The sequence below is a fragment of the Ammospiza caudacuta genome, chromosome 3 (assembly GCF_027887145.1).
Source record: "Ammospiza caudacuta isolate bAmmCau1 chromosome 3, bAmmCau1.pri, whole genome shotgun sequence".
Lineage (NCBI taxonomy): Eukaryota > Metazoa > Chordata > Aves > Passeriformes > Passerellidae > Ammospiza > Ammospiza caudacuta.
The window spans coordinates 13,803,240-13,819,674 of NC_080595.1; the positions used below are offsets into that span (position 1 = coordinate 13,803,240).

The following is a 16,435-nucleotide window of genomic DNA, read 5'->3' on the forward strand; positions in this document are numbered from 1 at the left end:
TGAGGGCTTTGCATACTTGCATGTGAACATGGCACTGTATTACCTAATGGACAAAGCATGAAGGATTAGTGCTGTGTGACACCCAGGCAACTGCCTTGCTTCTTGCCACTGGCAACTTTAGGGGGGGAAAGGAGAACATGTGTGCCTATGGAATAGGGAGCAGCCTGTGTTTGCCTTTTCTAGGGCAGGCTGGAGTCTAAGCTGACCCCTCTCCTCCAAAGTTTATCAGTCTTTTTGCAACTCATCACCTCTGCTGTGTGAAAAATTCTTCTTTTCACGTTCATGCTCTACACACAGAAACACACAGAACTCCTGTAGCCTGAGTCAGTCTGGTGTTGTTGTGCTGGATTTTATTCTGTATCTGATAACAAGCTCCCGGCTTGTTTTCTTCCCACCATGTTGCTCATGTCACATTTTAGTTGGACACCTGTCAGTGTGGTCTGTCAGCCCACACATCATGTACACAGGGAGGGATAGTAGGTGCACATGAAGAGAGAGGTGTCATCTCAGGTGGCAGCATCTTCAGCTGTCAATGAGTACATCAGTGTGCAGTTCAGTATGAATCCCTACCTCAAATAGTCTTTGCTAGCAGTAATATTTTCTTCCTTATATCTGGAATCTTTGAACAGATTCCAGCTTGATTTTTATCTGCCACAGAAGGATATTTGTGCAATTATATCATCCTGACAGTTCCACTGATACAAGATACTGAATTCTCTTGTGTGATGAGAGGCCTGAGTTAGTGATTGCAAGTGTGTCTATGAATAATCAAGTCAAAAATGCTATGATAATGGACCTCTGGTTATGAAGAGACAAAATGTTGGCAAAGTAGCATGTGGAAAAACATTTGATTCCTCTTGAATATAGATATACTTAAGGATAGAGAGGTTAGCATTTATCTTTGAGATGTGTTCTATAATGTTGCATATTTTGAAGTTATCTATTTAAAATGCATTTCAGTTACCTTCTAACTACCCAGACTACCAAAAAAAGTAAATTTCTATTCACTGAAGGTTATCCTATTTAGAAACTGAAGCCTTCCTGAAGTTGGACAGGGTACCAGGAATGCACAAATGCATGTTCTATTTTTAGCTGAATATTCTTGCTGTTACATTTTTGGGTAATTACTATAGGACTAAGAGCTGTGTTTTCCTTCAACCAACCTGAAAGTCCTCAAACTTTTATATAGGAAATACATAAAATAGCAGCTTTGTGTGAAACTGCACTTTTCTGCAGATGTTCAGATAATAAATGAGCATAGAATCATTATTATGATATTTAGTAATTGAAAAATGAGATTTTCAAGACCTTTGAATTGGGCACTGTTTCAAATGCTGCACATATGTATGTATGTATGATACTCTTTCATTGAGTGAATAGATTACTTTAAAATTCTTCTTTTTCCAGGTAGAAATGCTGCAAAGCATATATAAACTTTGCTTATATAAAACAATATATTTTGGGCAACAGAAGAACTTGGTAGGGATTTTGTGTGGTTGGGGTTTTTTTAAGCCAAGCACAGACTTGAGTCCCATGACTAAGGAATGGTAACTATCATCTCTTTGCTAATATATTTTAATATTTTAAATTAATGCTAATTTTTTTTATATTTCTATTTTAATTGGAATTCTGTCTATAATATACTAAAAATCTCAGGATACTTTCATTTCACAGCAGCATCTATTATATTTATTTTTTCTCAAACTTTGTTCTTAGATGATAATTAACTTTTCAGATTTTACTGACTGGCAATTCAGCTGAAGTAGGAATACTCCTCACTTGAACATTTTGTCTTCCTCTTCCACCATGCTAATGGTAAAAATAATAATTCTGATTTGGCAAGGTCTTTCAAGATGATAACCTCTCCATTTCCCAACCTGTTGGTGTTGTATTTGTTACATGTTGCTGAAGAAGGCACAAGGTAGTACAGTGTTAGTTTAGGACTAGAGTATCTTGAGTTTGATGTCCTGAGTTTCTTGCTGTGTGTTTTATTGGGCAGCACATCCCAAAGTAATTTGGGCTTTGACTTCACTTTGATTCTCAGCCTTGTTTCACCAGTGTCGTGTTCCAGACTGTAACAAATTGAGTGAATTCGGTTTGCAATGCCATCTGTAAGTGGTGTAACCCAGCCCAGGGTGGAGAATCACAGTCTTAATTAGTTGAACTTTGTCAGTCTGCAATGGTTTTACAATATCTGCAATTATAGATCATTGTCTCACAACACTGTCTGGGCTGCTTGTCTTCAGTATGAGCACTGTGATTATCAGGTTCTGTTGCTTTAGTCAATTTGCAAAGTATCCTTTAATTACTGCTAAAACCAGTAAATCATGGACTTGAACTAGCTGTGAATTATTTCTAGAATCTATTCACTTAATATCAGCACAAGATTTTACTTTCTGAAATCACTTTTTTCTTCAGTGCTTCTTTCCAAGGACAGTAACGTGTATGCACAGCACCATTTGAAATAAATAAAAAGCAGAAGTATTCAAGTTTGACATATCTTTGTGTATGTAGCTGCAGATGTGGATGATTTATTAGATCCACTGGAAATAATGTGTAGTTCTGGGTCTCTGTAACAGATGGAGGTCTGTGTGTTAAAGAAAGTGTAGCTTGACCAAACTGTTGCTAGTGTGTGATAAGGACTACCTGGTGTATTTAGGTGTTTCTTAGAAAAAGCTGGGATGATGTAAAATTTGGACTGAAGTCTAAGAAGAGGTTTCCTAGAATGTGACAGTAGGTAAAAAATTAAAGAAACTTCATATTGTTAAGCTAAGAAGACTTGTATTACAGCTGGAATGTTGTAAAGGTACCGGAGTTGTGTCACGTGGTAGAAGCCAGAGCTGATACAGCCAGGTGAAATGAGAAAATGAGATTCTGTATTTACTTCTTGCTTGTGGGGTTTCATTGACAGTATTTCTATTTCTTTTCTCCTTTAAGTGCTAGTGAGTTTATGCCTTAAGTCAGTTGTGTGTTCATCAGCCAAAAGGGAGAAGCTGATAGGGAAAAATAAAACTTTGTCACACATTTGTGGATGTGTGTGCACTTTTCCCAGAAATTTGGTTATTGTTAATTGAATTAATTGGTCCTTAATTCTCTTTCTAGCTGTGGCACTCGTTGATGTGTTTCCTGTGTTTGTATCAGCTGAATCTGTGCACATGGGTGTCACTTCATTGTCAGTGATTTGTGTCATCTGTTGTGGAGGTGTAATGGGGCTGCATGTTTTGCTTCTTAGGGTTTTTTCCTTACACACAGGTGTATCTGGGATTTTGAGAAGCAAATGTCTCTTTCCAGGAAATTTTCTAATAATTTCTAATAATCTCCTTTCTAAAGAGGTACCTCTGAGAATATTTTTCTATTATCTCTCTAAAATTGCTTTTCTGCAAAACCTGGATAAAATATAACAAAAGTGAGCATAAAATGTTCCTTGTGACCCTTTGCCTTCCAGTCCTCAGTGGCACTGGAGCTGTGTCAGTCAATCCTGCTGGCCCTGTAACAGCAAAGGCTGTACTTTGATCCCTTGAGGCAGGAGTAGGATGTCACAGGGCTAGACTTCTCTGGGAAGTCAAATGAAGCATGTCCTGAACTCCAGACTTACAGCTTCACTTGCGTGTTTAACCGTAGTGTTCCAAAGTCCTGTTTTCCAATCAATTTTCCAGAACCGCCTGCATGGCAAATGCTCTATAGTCCTGTGGGAGCTAGAAGAGCTGTATTAACTGATTTGTTCCCATTTTTCAGTGGCTGCTGTTAGTGATGGTGGAGAGCATTTCAACTTCATGGCAGCAGCTTGTGCTGAACACCCAAGGCCAAGCTCCCATGAAAATGGATGGGTGTTACACGAATCTGCACAAATTTTGTTCTTTTTTTTCCCCTGCTAAATAAAAGTTTTGACAAAATCCATCGAGGACTGAATGTTAAGAAGCTTATTTTAGCTGGGATTTTCAACTCCTGGTTTTTGTGACTATGGCAGTCATGATACAGTCTCTGATACACTTGCATTGTTGCATAATCTTTTAAAAACCATCTTGTATTTCCCTGTCCTCTTCTCCTGCCACCTTGTGTACAAAAGGCAGATCTTTGGAGAGAGGTAGTGCAGTGGTTGAGACTTCCATATGCTTGTATCTCTTCACTGGGAATACTTCTGGATATGGAGCTATGGATTTAATCCCACTGCCAGCTTTTTTTGTTTCTCTTATAACAGTGGAGGTTTATGTTTTCTGTCAATACTTCAAGATATTCAAGGGAAACAGGAAGGAAATAACAAACACAAGTGGAACAACAAACACCATTTATGGTTTGTTCTTGTCATTTGCTGTTTCATTTCACTTCACCTGCTGGTTTTTTTTACTTAACCACCAGGGTTCCTCTTAAAATCAGCAGGATTTTACCCTTGCTTCTCAGAATGATCTCTGAAATTGTACATTCACCTTACATAGCATCGAAATATTCATACATTTCTGTTCAAAAATTCATACATTTCTGTCCAAACATAGAGGTGTCATCCAGTTTTGCTTACAGCCTTGCAAAATTTTCTGGCAAAGATTAGACTTGAATTGTTTTAAAGCAGAAAAAGTGGATTTTAATCCACTTTGGAATTACAAAACAGAAAGGGAAGATGTTTTTAAATTGCATTATCTTTACTTTGATGGAAAATTTGGGGGAAGAAAATGGAAGACCTCAATTAAAAGTGTGGAAGCACGTAGGTAAATGAGATTTCAAATACTGATCTAAATAAATGTTATAAACTAAATTATGAGTTTTGAATTTCTAATGTGTTCTGCAGGTCTGCTAATAGTGATGAGACAAACCAAAGTGACAGTAAGAGAGAAGAGAGTTTCAGAGCATGAACTCTCTGGAAGGATCTGTGTGAACTTGTACATTTGTTGCAGAAAGGTAATGATGCTGCTGTGGAGGAGACATCAGCACATGCAAAAAAAAAACCCAAAAAACCAAACTCCATATTTCTGAAAAATGCGGAGCAAACGGGTTTTCTGTACTTTGAGAAGTCAAGCCCTCCTATAGGCAAAGTAGCCTTTCCCAGTAATGGAATGCATAAATGGCTGCTAGTAGCCTATAAAAATTCTGAATGTTTAGGAAGTAGTTTTGTGAAAGCCTCAGAGAAGACATTTGAAAAAAAGACTTTGCTTTTCTATCCCTTCCTTGGTGCAGGAGATGCTGAGTGTGTAACCTAACATTGATTGCGTACTTGAATCCCTTCTCAGCTGCAGAAACTGAGAGCAAACTTGCAGAAACTGAGAGCAAAATTGCACCTCTTCCTGCTGAGGAGACACCAGGTAAAACACTTAGTAGGGTGCTGTAGCCTTGGAGCAGATTTGGAATATGATCTTCTGACAGGCTGTACCCCTTTATGGGAATGCTAATGGCAAATTGGCCACATAAGAAACCTTTTGAACAGTTGAGTTGGTGAAACATCAGCTGACAGACTTGTGTAGTGAACAGTTCTCAATGGGTCTTCCTGACTTCTCCTCAGTGTCCATCCTGATTTTCAAAATGGCACTTCAGAGTAATGTAATTCAATTCTGAAACATAATTATTTTAATTTTACACATACACACACACCCCTTCCCAAATGAGAATGTTCACACTGGATAATCAAAGTAACAATTCCTTAAATTCATATCTTTCTTTAGCCCAAATGTTTTTACCTTTTTTGGCCTCAGATGACATTTGATGTACTTGAATTTTCAACATATATTTAGGATCTTTTTTAAGTCACATAGTAAAGAGGTGAAGGAACAAGCAATCTTGTACTAAAAGTTGAAATACTTTTTGTTTTCCTCTGTTTTGATGCTTTACTTGTCCAGTATGCTTCCTGATGAGTTGATCATATTTTATATTATGAGTTAAACATAACATGAAATGAAAGATGAGGGCCTTTTGAAATGTACTTCCAAGAGAATGCATGAAGGCTTTTTGTAGCTAATTGTCTGATGTCTGAGGTTTGATATTTGATATGTGCTATTTTATGTAACTTTTTACATAAAAAAATTAAAAACTGAGAAGACATAATTAAACTTTGAGTAGAGAAAAGGTTTTTATCATTGCTTCAGTAAGATACTAAGTTCTGTTCCACTGTCAATGCAACCAACACTCCTGCTGCAATGTAGACCTAAATAAACATAACTGTATGAATATTTTTACTGCACTGTGCTCAAGATTGTCTGAGTTTATATGAGAACAAAATGACTTTTCAAATTTCAGTGTATTGAAGCTGTGTACATATGTTCAGGAATATGGCATGTGGAGTTCCTTCAAGGTTCAAGTGGGAGTTGCTTTTTAGTCTGCTAGCATTTTCCAGAAGTGCATAGTGTTCCCTGCAGTTGTCCCCATTTACTGTCCCAGATTATTTCCTGATGCTTTCTAAAAATTCAAAATTTCTAGATATGAGAACACTTTCTTTTGTCCCCAGTACTCTGCTGCTTTGGGCTGAGTTTTTTTTGGTTTTTTTAGGAATTACAGAAAGTCAGAGGATGCTCTCAAGTGTTTGTGCTGTTGAGCCACCTTCCAGTATTGGTTTATGTCCAAGTGCCAGCAGACCTGCCTGCCTTGCTCAGAGAAGAAACCCTGTTGGTTTTATTGTTGATTACAAAATAGCTCTGTCTTCTGTGTATTGAAGCTGTGGTCTTGATTCCCAGAGGAACTGGGGAACTTGCAGTTTACAAATTTCAGTGGTTGGACTTCATCTTCTGGGAAGGCAGAAGTCTAGGTTGTGATGCAAACCCTGAAGTACAAGATTTCCTATCTGTCATGACACCTGCTCCTATGGTTCTCCTCTGTATTTTCTATCACTGTATTTCCAGAGAGATGCTTCTCTGACAGGATAAGAGGTTAACTACCACAGTCTAATTGTGCATTGCATGAGAAGGATTTCTTTTCTATCTCTTTGGAATTTATAAATATGTAATCCTTGTGGTATGCAACAGGTAGAACAAAATACCCTGTCTTCCATTTCTTGGTATCTCTTCAGAAATTGTGGTCTAGAATGTAGACTACTTTCTTTTTGTTAAAGACTTCCCTAGCAGTCTATTTTCCAAGTTTTTTTTCCCTTGAATGAACAGTGTCTTGTGCCTGGAGTATTGTGAATCACATGAATGATAAGCTAATATTTTCTCATAAGATTATTAAAACCCACAATCTCTATAATACTACTGATAATCAGAAGTCTGCACTTCCTTCACATAATATTATAATATTTTTTGTAGTATATAGTGCACTTTCTGTAAAAAACAACAAACAAAAGCAAACAACCCCAAAACAAAACCCCCTCACCACTTACTTAGCATCTCCCTGGTTTCTTCATTAGGGGGCACTGCACAGCTATAGAAGAATGAGTGAGATTTGCAGAGAAACTTTCTGGATGCTTTCCAGTTATGCCATTTCACTTTCCACCTTTTCTGAACCGTTCAGGGGCAATGTAAGATGAAATCATTGCTGTAATTTACACTGAGTTCTGGTTAAGTCTGGTTTTGGTAACTGTACAGTACCATGCTGGAATATAAACTTCCAAATTCCTGTGTCCAGAGAAGTGTCTCCATAGTGATTCAGATTATTGCTTGATTTGCCATTTGTGTTTGTGTTACACAGAATACAGCACAGATTTTTGCACAGCACTTTCTAAATGTTAAACCTCGAGCATAATTACACTCACTGGATTTTTATTTAGTTTCTAAGTATTAACTGCTTTCTCTATATGTAAATATGTGTTTTGCTATGGGACATGGATAAATACCAATATTTTTGCAACTGGAGAGAGGTTGCTGTAAAAAGCAACATAAGAGCAGAATGCTTTGCAGTAATGAATGTTACTCTTTATTAGTTTGTTTCTGAAGAGAATGTACAGAATATTGTAGGACCTAGTAAGGCGTATTTTCAAGGAGACCTGGCTTAAACAATCTCTTCCACTGCTGAAGAGTAGCAACCCAGAAATTGTAGGAAATCCAGCCAGACTGTTTTGATGGAAGTTTGTAAAAAGGCAGCACACAAGGCAAAGAGCCTTCTCTGAATCCTTGTGCAGGAAAGATGCAAAGTCTTAGAAGTAGTTACAGCTTTTTCAAAGATTTCTTTCAAGACTTCTGCCAGTGGTGGACTTCCCTCCTTGGTCTGAAATCCTCTCTGAACCCAGATCTGCAAAACTGAAGCAAAGGGGAGATGATGCCTCCCTAAATCTGGAGAGCAGAGGAATATGAAGAGGGTGGTCTGTTCCTTCTTGGATGATATGTCCCTAAGATCTTTTGGGGAGTAATGCTTGCTGTGGTGCATTCTCAGACCTGTTTCAGTGGTTGTTACTCAAGTAGACTCTCCCACCTAATGCTGCTTAGGTTGAGAGCACAAGAAATGACACTACATGAACCAAAGCTGCCTAGAATAAACTTTGTAGTCATCCTTATGGCTGAAAACAAATAAAATAGTCTTTGGCATTGACAGCTGTTGCATTGGATGATTAACTTGAGTTAGGGAAAAAATAGTGCTGTTCTCTGACCCATTAAAATATCAAATATGACTGTTGTACTCTGTTGGATTTTTAAGGACAATACCTATATTTTACACTGGAATCAAACAGCACAATTTTACTTTTTGCAAGGGTGTCTTATTCTGGTTCATACTGGCCTTTGTTTCACTTCTACCACCAAAACAAATTCTTCAATTGTGTGGAGTTAATTCTTGGTGTGTGATAATCTAGAATGCTTCTCTGTTAATAATTCTGCAAATGTTGTTTCAGTTTGACATCTAAGCCACAACTGTAGTCACTTATTTTTTCTCTCACATGAAACATTTTAGTGCTTAAATGAAGATTTGAGATGCAAATCTTCAATTTAAGCAATCTTAAGCATGGCAAATCTTGTTGTAAAAATTTACCTGTCATAACAATAGTTAGACACAAATATTAAGTGTTAACCCTTCTTATCCAGTTTTAGTTTTGTTTTTAAATTCAAAGCTCATTGTGGCTCTGGGCAGCTTGATTTGTGTTGGCTCTGCAGTTGTGCTGGAGGTTGGCTTGAGATAATTTCCAAGGTCCCCTTCCACCTGATTTATTAATTAGGCTGTTATTCATGAGGTGAGAGTCCTTGTAATCTTCTATTTTTAGATGTGATGAAGGAATTCTGCTTAGCTTTGGGTCCAGCTTGCCTGTTCCAGGATGTTTCTGTGTTAGAGACTGATTTGATCTTGTCCTGTAGTATGGTGTGTATGGGGATCTCTTTAATTTCTTGTTCTTCTCAGGATTTAACACCTGAAATGGGTTCCAGTAAGGAGCTGTAAGAGAAATCAGACCAGTTTGAGATAAATACTCTGAGTGTGTTTGTATCTGCGGGACCTTAGTGACTGTGCTGGATTTTAATGAGATTAAGCTCTTAGCAGAGAGTTGTCTCTCACCTGTGTCAGTAGCACACCTGGTTATTACCATTAACTTTTATAACAAGCAGGAGCGTGGAAAATCAGCAGAATGTTAGATTTCTTCTTCCTGGTTCAAACTTCTGGATTTGCACGCGCCAGAATGTTTGTAACACTTCCTGTCTTTGACTTTCAATGTTCACAGCAATTGGAAGAAAAAAGTGAGGATGAAGAGGATAAGGAGTGCTTGAAGCAAGCAATAACTGCCCTGCTAAATCTTCAAAGCAGTATGGAACGGATATGCTCCAAAAGCCTTGCAAAGCGAAGGCTTAGGTAAACGTTTCCGCTTTTTCTGCTCTCTGCTCTTAATGCTTTGCTATAAATCCAGGGCTCCCGGTTTCCTCTTTTAGTAAACAATGAACAAAATAGTTTGTGACAAGCCTGCTTTTTCAGAGGAAGTGACATCAAAGCCAAGATAATTTGTTATTGTTTTAAAACAGTTCTAATTTCTATGTGTCCTTGCAAACTGGTAGTTGAGACGTTCTGAGAATTCACTGGTAAGTAGAAAGTTGCGGCTTTGGTGGGTTAATTGTGCTCAGATAATAAATATCCACCTAAAAATATTCTAAAAGTACCTTTCTGTGTGGTTAGAAGGTAATGTTCTTGAATTTGAAACTACTCTTAAAATTGTTTCAATATTTTTGTTGCCAGACAATTTTTGTGCTGCCAAGGGTAACCTTTAGGCTTGAACATGAATGCAGTTAACAGCTTTTTTTTTTTTCTGAATGTACTTGTTTCAAATTAATGCCATCTAGAATTGTTCTGTTGGTTATGGAAGTGAGTGACTTGTTGGGCTAAGGAGCGCTCACAGCTTGCCTGCCTCTGGTTGTTTGTGTTTAGGTAAAACATCTATTGCTGAAGATAAGTAGAAAATTTATCAGATGAGATGCTTTAGTCAAGACTTTGCAATGGTGCTGATATTGAATTATGAAATTGCATTCTCAGTGCAATCCTCACTTCTCAGAAGGATGATCTGGTGTTTTTGTGTTAGTGGTGGTTGTGTTTTTTTAAAAACATATGTACTAACAGGCTGCCTTTTTCCCATCCTCCACTGAAGTGAATCCGCATGCCGGTTCTATACTCAGCAGATGAAGGGGAAGCAGCTAGCAATTAAGAAAATGAATGAAATCCAGAAAAATATTGATGGTTGGGAGGGTAAAGACATTGGACAGTGCTGTAACGAGTTCATCATGGAAGGAACACTCACACGTGTAGGAGCAAAGCACGAGAGACACATATTCCTCTTTGATGGCTTGATGATTTGCTGTAAGTCAAATCATGGCCAGCCAAGACTCCCTGGTGCTAGCAATGCAGAATATCGACTCAAGGAGAAGTTCTTCATGCGAAAGGTACAAATCAATGATAAAGATGACACTAATGAGTATAGACATGCTTTTGAAATCATCTTAAAAGATGAGAACAGTGTTATTTTTGCTGCTAAATCAGCTGAAGAGAAAAACAACTGGATGGCAGCATTGATATCTTTGCAATATAGAAGCACGCTGGAAAGGATGTTGGATGTAACAATGTTACAGGAAGAAAAAGAGGAGCAGATGAGATTTCCAAATCCTGAGCTTTATAGATTTGCAGAACCCGACTCTGAAGAGAATATTGTATTTGAAGAGAACATGCAGCCCAAATCTGGAATCCCCATCATCAAGGCAGGAACTGTTGTGAAGCTCATCGAGAGGCTGACATACCACATGTATGCAGGTGAGGCACTTGGTTTGTGCAGCCAAAACTCAAGGTAGTAACTAGTTCATGCTTCTCTCTCTGTGTTAAATACATGCAGCAAAATACATAAAATGAGTAAAAAGTGAATATGTTTGGCAGTTCACATAGGATATTACATGTGCATGAGATTGTTCTCATGCAGGGGAGGTGGTGGGAGCCTGCAGCCTGCAGCAATTGAGCTCCAGACAATACTTTTTCCTTTGTGCCCCAGGCTACAAGAACTGCCTTCCCTCCAGACTTTTAAAGCTGGGTGACACAGGAAGGGCCAGCATTGTGGGAGAGAATTATGGGCTCAGTGTTTTCAGTTCAGGGTTGTACTCTATCAGCTGTGTCCATGCTGGCGTGCCATGGAAGGACCAATATCAACTTGATAGATGCAGTCACTTGCATACTTTGTCCTCAGAGCTTTGCCTTGATCAGAACTTCAGTGAGGATTTGATTTAAGGACTTTAGACTTAGGGTTTCTGTTTGTGTTGAAGTCATGTTAGACATTTATGTGGTTATCCAGGCTGACCTCAGTGTGTGGGGTTCTTCTTGATGGTAGCCCAGGATTTTCATAAGCTGTGCTGCAAAGCATAGGCTTGTGTTTGGGGTTTGGATTTTTTTTGTCCTGATTCTGTCTGTATGTCAGTTATTCTGAAACTTCATGCATCTTGATATTGGTGCTTTTCATATTCAACAATTTTTTTTTCTTCCTTTTTACACTCTTAATTGTAGATTGTTCTTCTGCATCTCAGTCCTAGATACCCTGCATAGATCAGGAATATTTGTTTGAAAGAAGTGAGCAGTAAGCAGAATATAATTTCTATAGTTTAGTACTCTGTTTACTTTTAAAAATACTTATATTTAATCTCTTCATTACTATTCTTGCTCTTCTTTTAATTTTCCTAATGTTTACTATAAAGCCAAATGCAATTTTGTGCTGGCAGTTTTTATCTGAGCAGTTTTGTAGCTGTCTTCATTTTCTTGTAACTTTTTAAACTTCTAGCTCTTGGCTTTGTATTTTATAGGCATGATTTATGACATAATTTATGTCGTAACTCTTGAAAGTTAAATCAAACAACTCAGCCTTAGAGAAAGGGAAACACTTTTCTATTATTATTTTTAAATCTAGTATTGCCTTGGCAAAAGAATTAGCAAAAAGTATTGTATGAGAAAACTGAGAATATAGGTTCTGAGAGGTGGTCTGAAAGACTTTGACCAAAAGGATAAAAATAGTTGTCTTATAATGTATGTAGCTTGTCTTTGTAGCCTTAATCATCTTAGTGGATGTGATGCTGCATTGCTACATTGTGCATAATTTCTCAACACTCTTATCTTCTATACCTTCTGTTTTATAATTGGTTATAATTGTGAGGAAAAACATCATTGTTCTCACCATTCTGTGCAGTCTTTTCCAGGGCAGCAAAGAAATAAAAGATAGAGTGACTCAACCAAAAATGCTCTGTTGTGCAGGAAACATGATCCATTGGTGATGTAAATCATTGAGGGGTTTGTTGCATCTTGTGAGATGCAGTGAGAAGGGCAGCAATTCTCCAGAAGTACCAGGGTACCGGGTTAGCTCTTTCACACATGTATCAGCTGAGTGCAAGGCTTCTCCTCTGCTTGGAGACCTGGGAGGATGAGTGCCTTGGTGATATGTAACCAAACAGCTACAGACTGTAGAAATGCTTTTCTTGCCCCACACAGAATTGTCTATCTGTAATGATGATCTTTAAAGTCTTTATTGGCTTTATATTCAGATGCCAGAACAGCAAGTGTGTACCTTTCTGAGTCAGTTTTTCTGAAATTCAGTGTGCCTGGTTATGGCAGCCCTTGATCTGCCAGTTTAAAGACAGTATTTACTATAGCTGTGGCTTTTCTCTAGGTATTTTTGTAGGTCAAGTGGTGTAAGAAATAATTACAGATATACTTTGCAAAGGTCATACAAACTGTTGCAGTTTATTAGTTGTTGCTGTAGTCAAATCAGGTCTCAATTTTTTTGTAATATATGAAGATCCACACAGTCCACCTCATTTGTAGATACGGATGTTGGACCTTTTATTTGTCATCCCTCACCCTCTTGACAAATGAGAAACCATTTTCTCAGCCAAAATTTCTTTGCTGTGCATCAGGGAAAGCTCTAAGGAAACAATTCTGCCAGGGGTGGGAGGCATCCAGCTTCTGCAACAGCTCAGACAGGGAGACAGCCCTGATGGCCACCTGGTCGCAAGGTGTGGCAGACTCTCCAAACTATCCTGTGGTGGAGCAGCAAAAAAAGAGAGAAATCTCTGCAAAAGCAGTTTTCCATGTATTTTTACATGAGAGAAATTGCCCTGCAATTAGAAGTTCAGGTTCTGACCCTATTTGCATATTGTGGTGGGTTTTCCTTGTTTTAATGTGTTTTTGCATTCATTATCTCCTCTTGCCCAATTCTTGATTCAGAGCAGCTGGATTAGGTGGTACCAACATTTTAAAGTCATGGCATTTTTTTTATCTATAGGGCAGCACTCTTCTATTTTTAAAGCTTAGATATGTTAAGAGTGCTTGTGCGTCATCATAGTGTCCGTTTCCTTTCTTAAGGAATTCAAGGGTGATTATTTATAAATCCTCATAGAACAGTTATTGTTCTTTTTTAGCTTTCAAATTGGCTGCATTGAAGAGAGAATTATCACATGAGCAGACATCCTGGCTAACTGGTGTTGTCTGTATTTTTTTTAAAACTTACTCATATATTGTACACTATTTTGAGTCACAGTCGTTGCTAGTAAGATAACAAAGTTAGATTTGATTTTCTGATCTGCTTGGTTTGAAATTCAATGTGCATTGTGGATTTATCTGCTGACCCTACCTGTAAATAACAATAGCTGCAACTCAGAGCTTGCATTGATCTGAAGATCTTAATTGCTATGGAAGCTCTTTTTTTCATGTAGACAAAATCTCTTATTTAGAGTACATGCTGTGTACAGATTGCAAGCTGTGAAAGCATGAGTGCTTCTTTAGCACAGCAGAATTTGTGTATTTTCGTAATGAAGATGATGTAAACAGGGATGACCTTTTTTGTTCAAAAAGTATGGGAGTTCTGCCTTTGAAAATAATTTTGGACTGTACAGTTTCAAGGACTGGTGGGAAAGGGGTTATGATTAGGAAAATGGGGTAATGGAGGACATGTGAGAAGCAGAATAGGTAATTGTTTAAGGAATGAGAATTATCATGCAACAAAATTGCAAGGAAATGCTGTGTTACATGGCAGAGTTAAGGTGTGCAGCACATCACAGTAAACTGTTGCCCAAATGAACAGCTCAGTGGGATCTAAGGAAGTTGGAATGTTCATTCAAATGGACAAGATCCTGGTAAAGAGTTAAGGAGGATTTTAAAGCAGCTCTTAAAAATTCATATTGCAGGAAACAAATCCAGTAGAGCATTAGGTCAAATAATGCAGTCTTTTTATCTTACATGTTATAGCCTACAGGAATTCTTGCTTCACGTCCTGTGAGCTCTTCTTCAGCCACTCTATGTTAGGACAATTACCAGTAGGGGTTTGGTTTTCAAATCTGGATATGGATTTAATATGCAAAGCTGTTGCAATGTGCTCATTAATTCTGTTCAGTGACAACAGTGCTAGCCTTGTTTCTAGTCAGCTCTGTGCAGTGCCAGTGAACTGTCACTGCATTTCCTCATATTTGAAAACAAATGGGTTTGCTTTTGTAATTATGAGAGACACTTTGGTTTTCTGATTGTTTTGATTGTTTTTAAGACACATTTTCATATTTTAAATGAATTGATATGTAATTAGTCAATTTAAATGAAATCAGTTGATTTTCTAGAGGTGAAATAAATATAACCTCTAACATAGCTGTCAGGTGAAAAAATATCTAGGCTGCCTTAACCATGAGTAGTTATCAGTTGTGCCTGTTTAGGGGAAGTATTCTCCCCTGGAAGAGGCCATTTCTATCCAGTGCAGAGTGACTTGATGTGTTTTTTGAGCTCTCATGTCCCAGTCACTGTCAAAAGCAAAGTTGTTTACTCATAAATAAAACCATCTATTCATTAATTTCAAAGTCATTGGAGAAGACTCCTGTCTTTTAACAATTGGGGGAGGAGGAAGTTATTGTTGTGAACCTTCAACAGAATGAAAATTGGTTTTAAGTTCTACTTTGTATTACTGTTTTAGGAAGTTTTGAACTGTTGCCAAAGCCATTTTGGTTTACATCATCTTCTCTGTAAGTTGATAGGGTGACATCCTTAATTTTAACAGATAATTGAAGTTATTGCAAAAGAAAAAAAACCCAGGTAATTGCTGACATAAGTGTAAAATTATTCTTTGTCTTAGATCCCAACTTTGTTCGGACTTTTCTCACAACATATAGATCCTTCTGTAGACCTCAAGAGTTGCTGAGTTTGCTAATAGAAAGGTATGCCACTTAAAAATACTGTTCTTATGAAGTGCATTTTTTTTTTCTTTTTACTTGGAGTGTGTAAGATTCTGGCTTTCCAGTTGGTTTTGAGTCACTTCAAACACCTTTTTAAAAAGTTGTCCAATTCAAGGATTGCCAGTAAAATGTATATAAGTTTATATCCAGAAGCTTGTGCCCAAGACTGGTGTAACAGATGCCTAGTGCTCACACCCATCTTCTGTGCTAGGTTTGAAATTCCAGAGCCTGAGCCCACGGAAGCCGACCGTATTGCCATGGAGAACGGAGACCAGCCCCTCAGTGCAGAGCTGAAAAGGTTTAGGAAAGAGTACATTCAACCTGTGCAGCTGAGGTGAGTGCTGCATCCCTGGAGCCACCCTGAATTTCTTCTGGAGTGCCACCTGTTGGCTGCCCTGGCTCCTGGTGCTGCCAGTGGCCTTTCTTGCAGCTGCTTTGACAGGGAAGACAGACTGACTCTGGAGTGATTCTTTATTCTTTGCTCTTGCAGAGTATTAAATGTGTGTCGACACTGGGTAGAGCACCACTTCTATGACTTTGAAAGAGATGCTGACCTTCTGAAACGTTTGGAGGAGTTCATTGGAACAGTAAGAGGTATTTACAGTTCCTTAAGTGCTGACATTTATCCTAAAGCATCCCATTTCAGAGATACAGAGTGTGATCAATTTTGCTTTCAGGAAAAACAGGACATTATTAAATACTTATTAAATAATAAATACTATTATTATTAAATACTTATTAAATACTTCATAAAGAGCGTGAAATAGACTTTCATTAAGCCCACACACACACTATTATTCAAAATCTGGCTCTTGTTCTGAATAATGATTGTTATTTACATAAATTGAGTTTTGTTATAGAGTGACTGGAATTAAATTTAC

The 16,435-nt window shown here is 37.9% G+C and overlaps 1 protein-coding gene across 1 annotated transcript in view; it reads left to right on the plus strand.

The window, feature by feature from the left end:
* SOS1 (SOS Ras/Rac guanine nucleotide exchange factor 1) overlaps positions 1-16,435 on the plus strand; it is a 38,296-nt gene that overhangs the window by 12,183 nt on the left and 9,678 nt on the right. Inside the window, exons 9-13 of the mRNA XM_058800735.1 lie at positions 9,554-9,681; positions 10,466-11,121; positions 15,455-15,536; positions 15,766-15,888; positions 16,045-16,148. Of these exons, the coding sequence (XP_058656718.1) occupies positions 9,554-9,681; positions 10,466-11,121; positions 15,455-15,536; positions 15,766-15,888; positions 16,045-16,148 (1,093 nt within the window). The remainder of the gene's footprint in view (positions 1-9,553; positions 9,682-10,465; positions 11,122-15,454; positions 15,537-15,765; positions 15,889-16,044; positions 16,149-16,435) is intronic.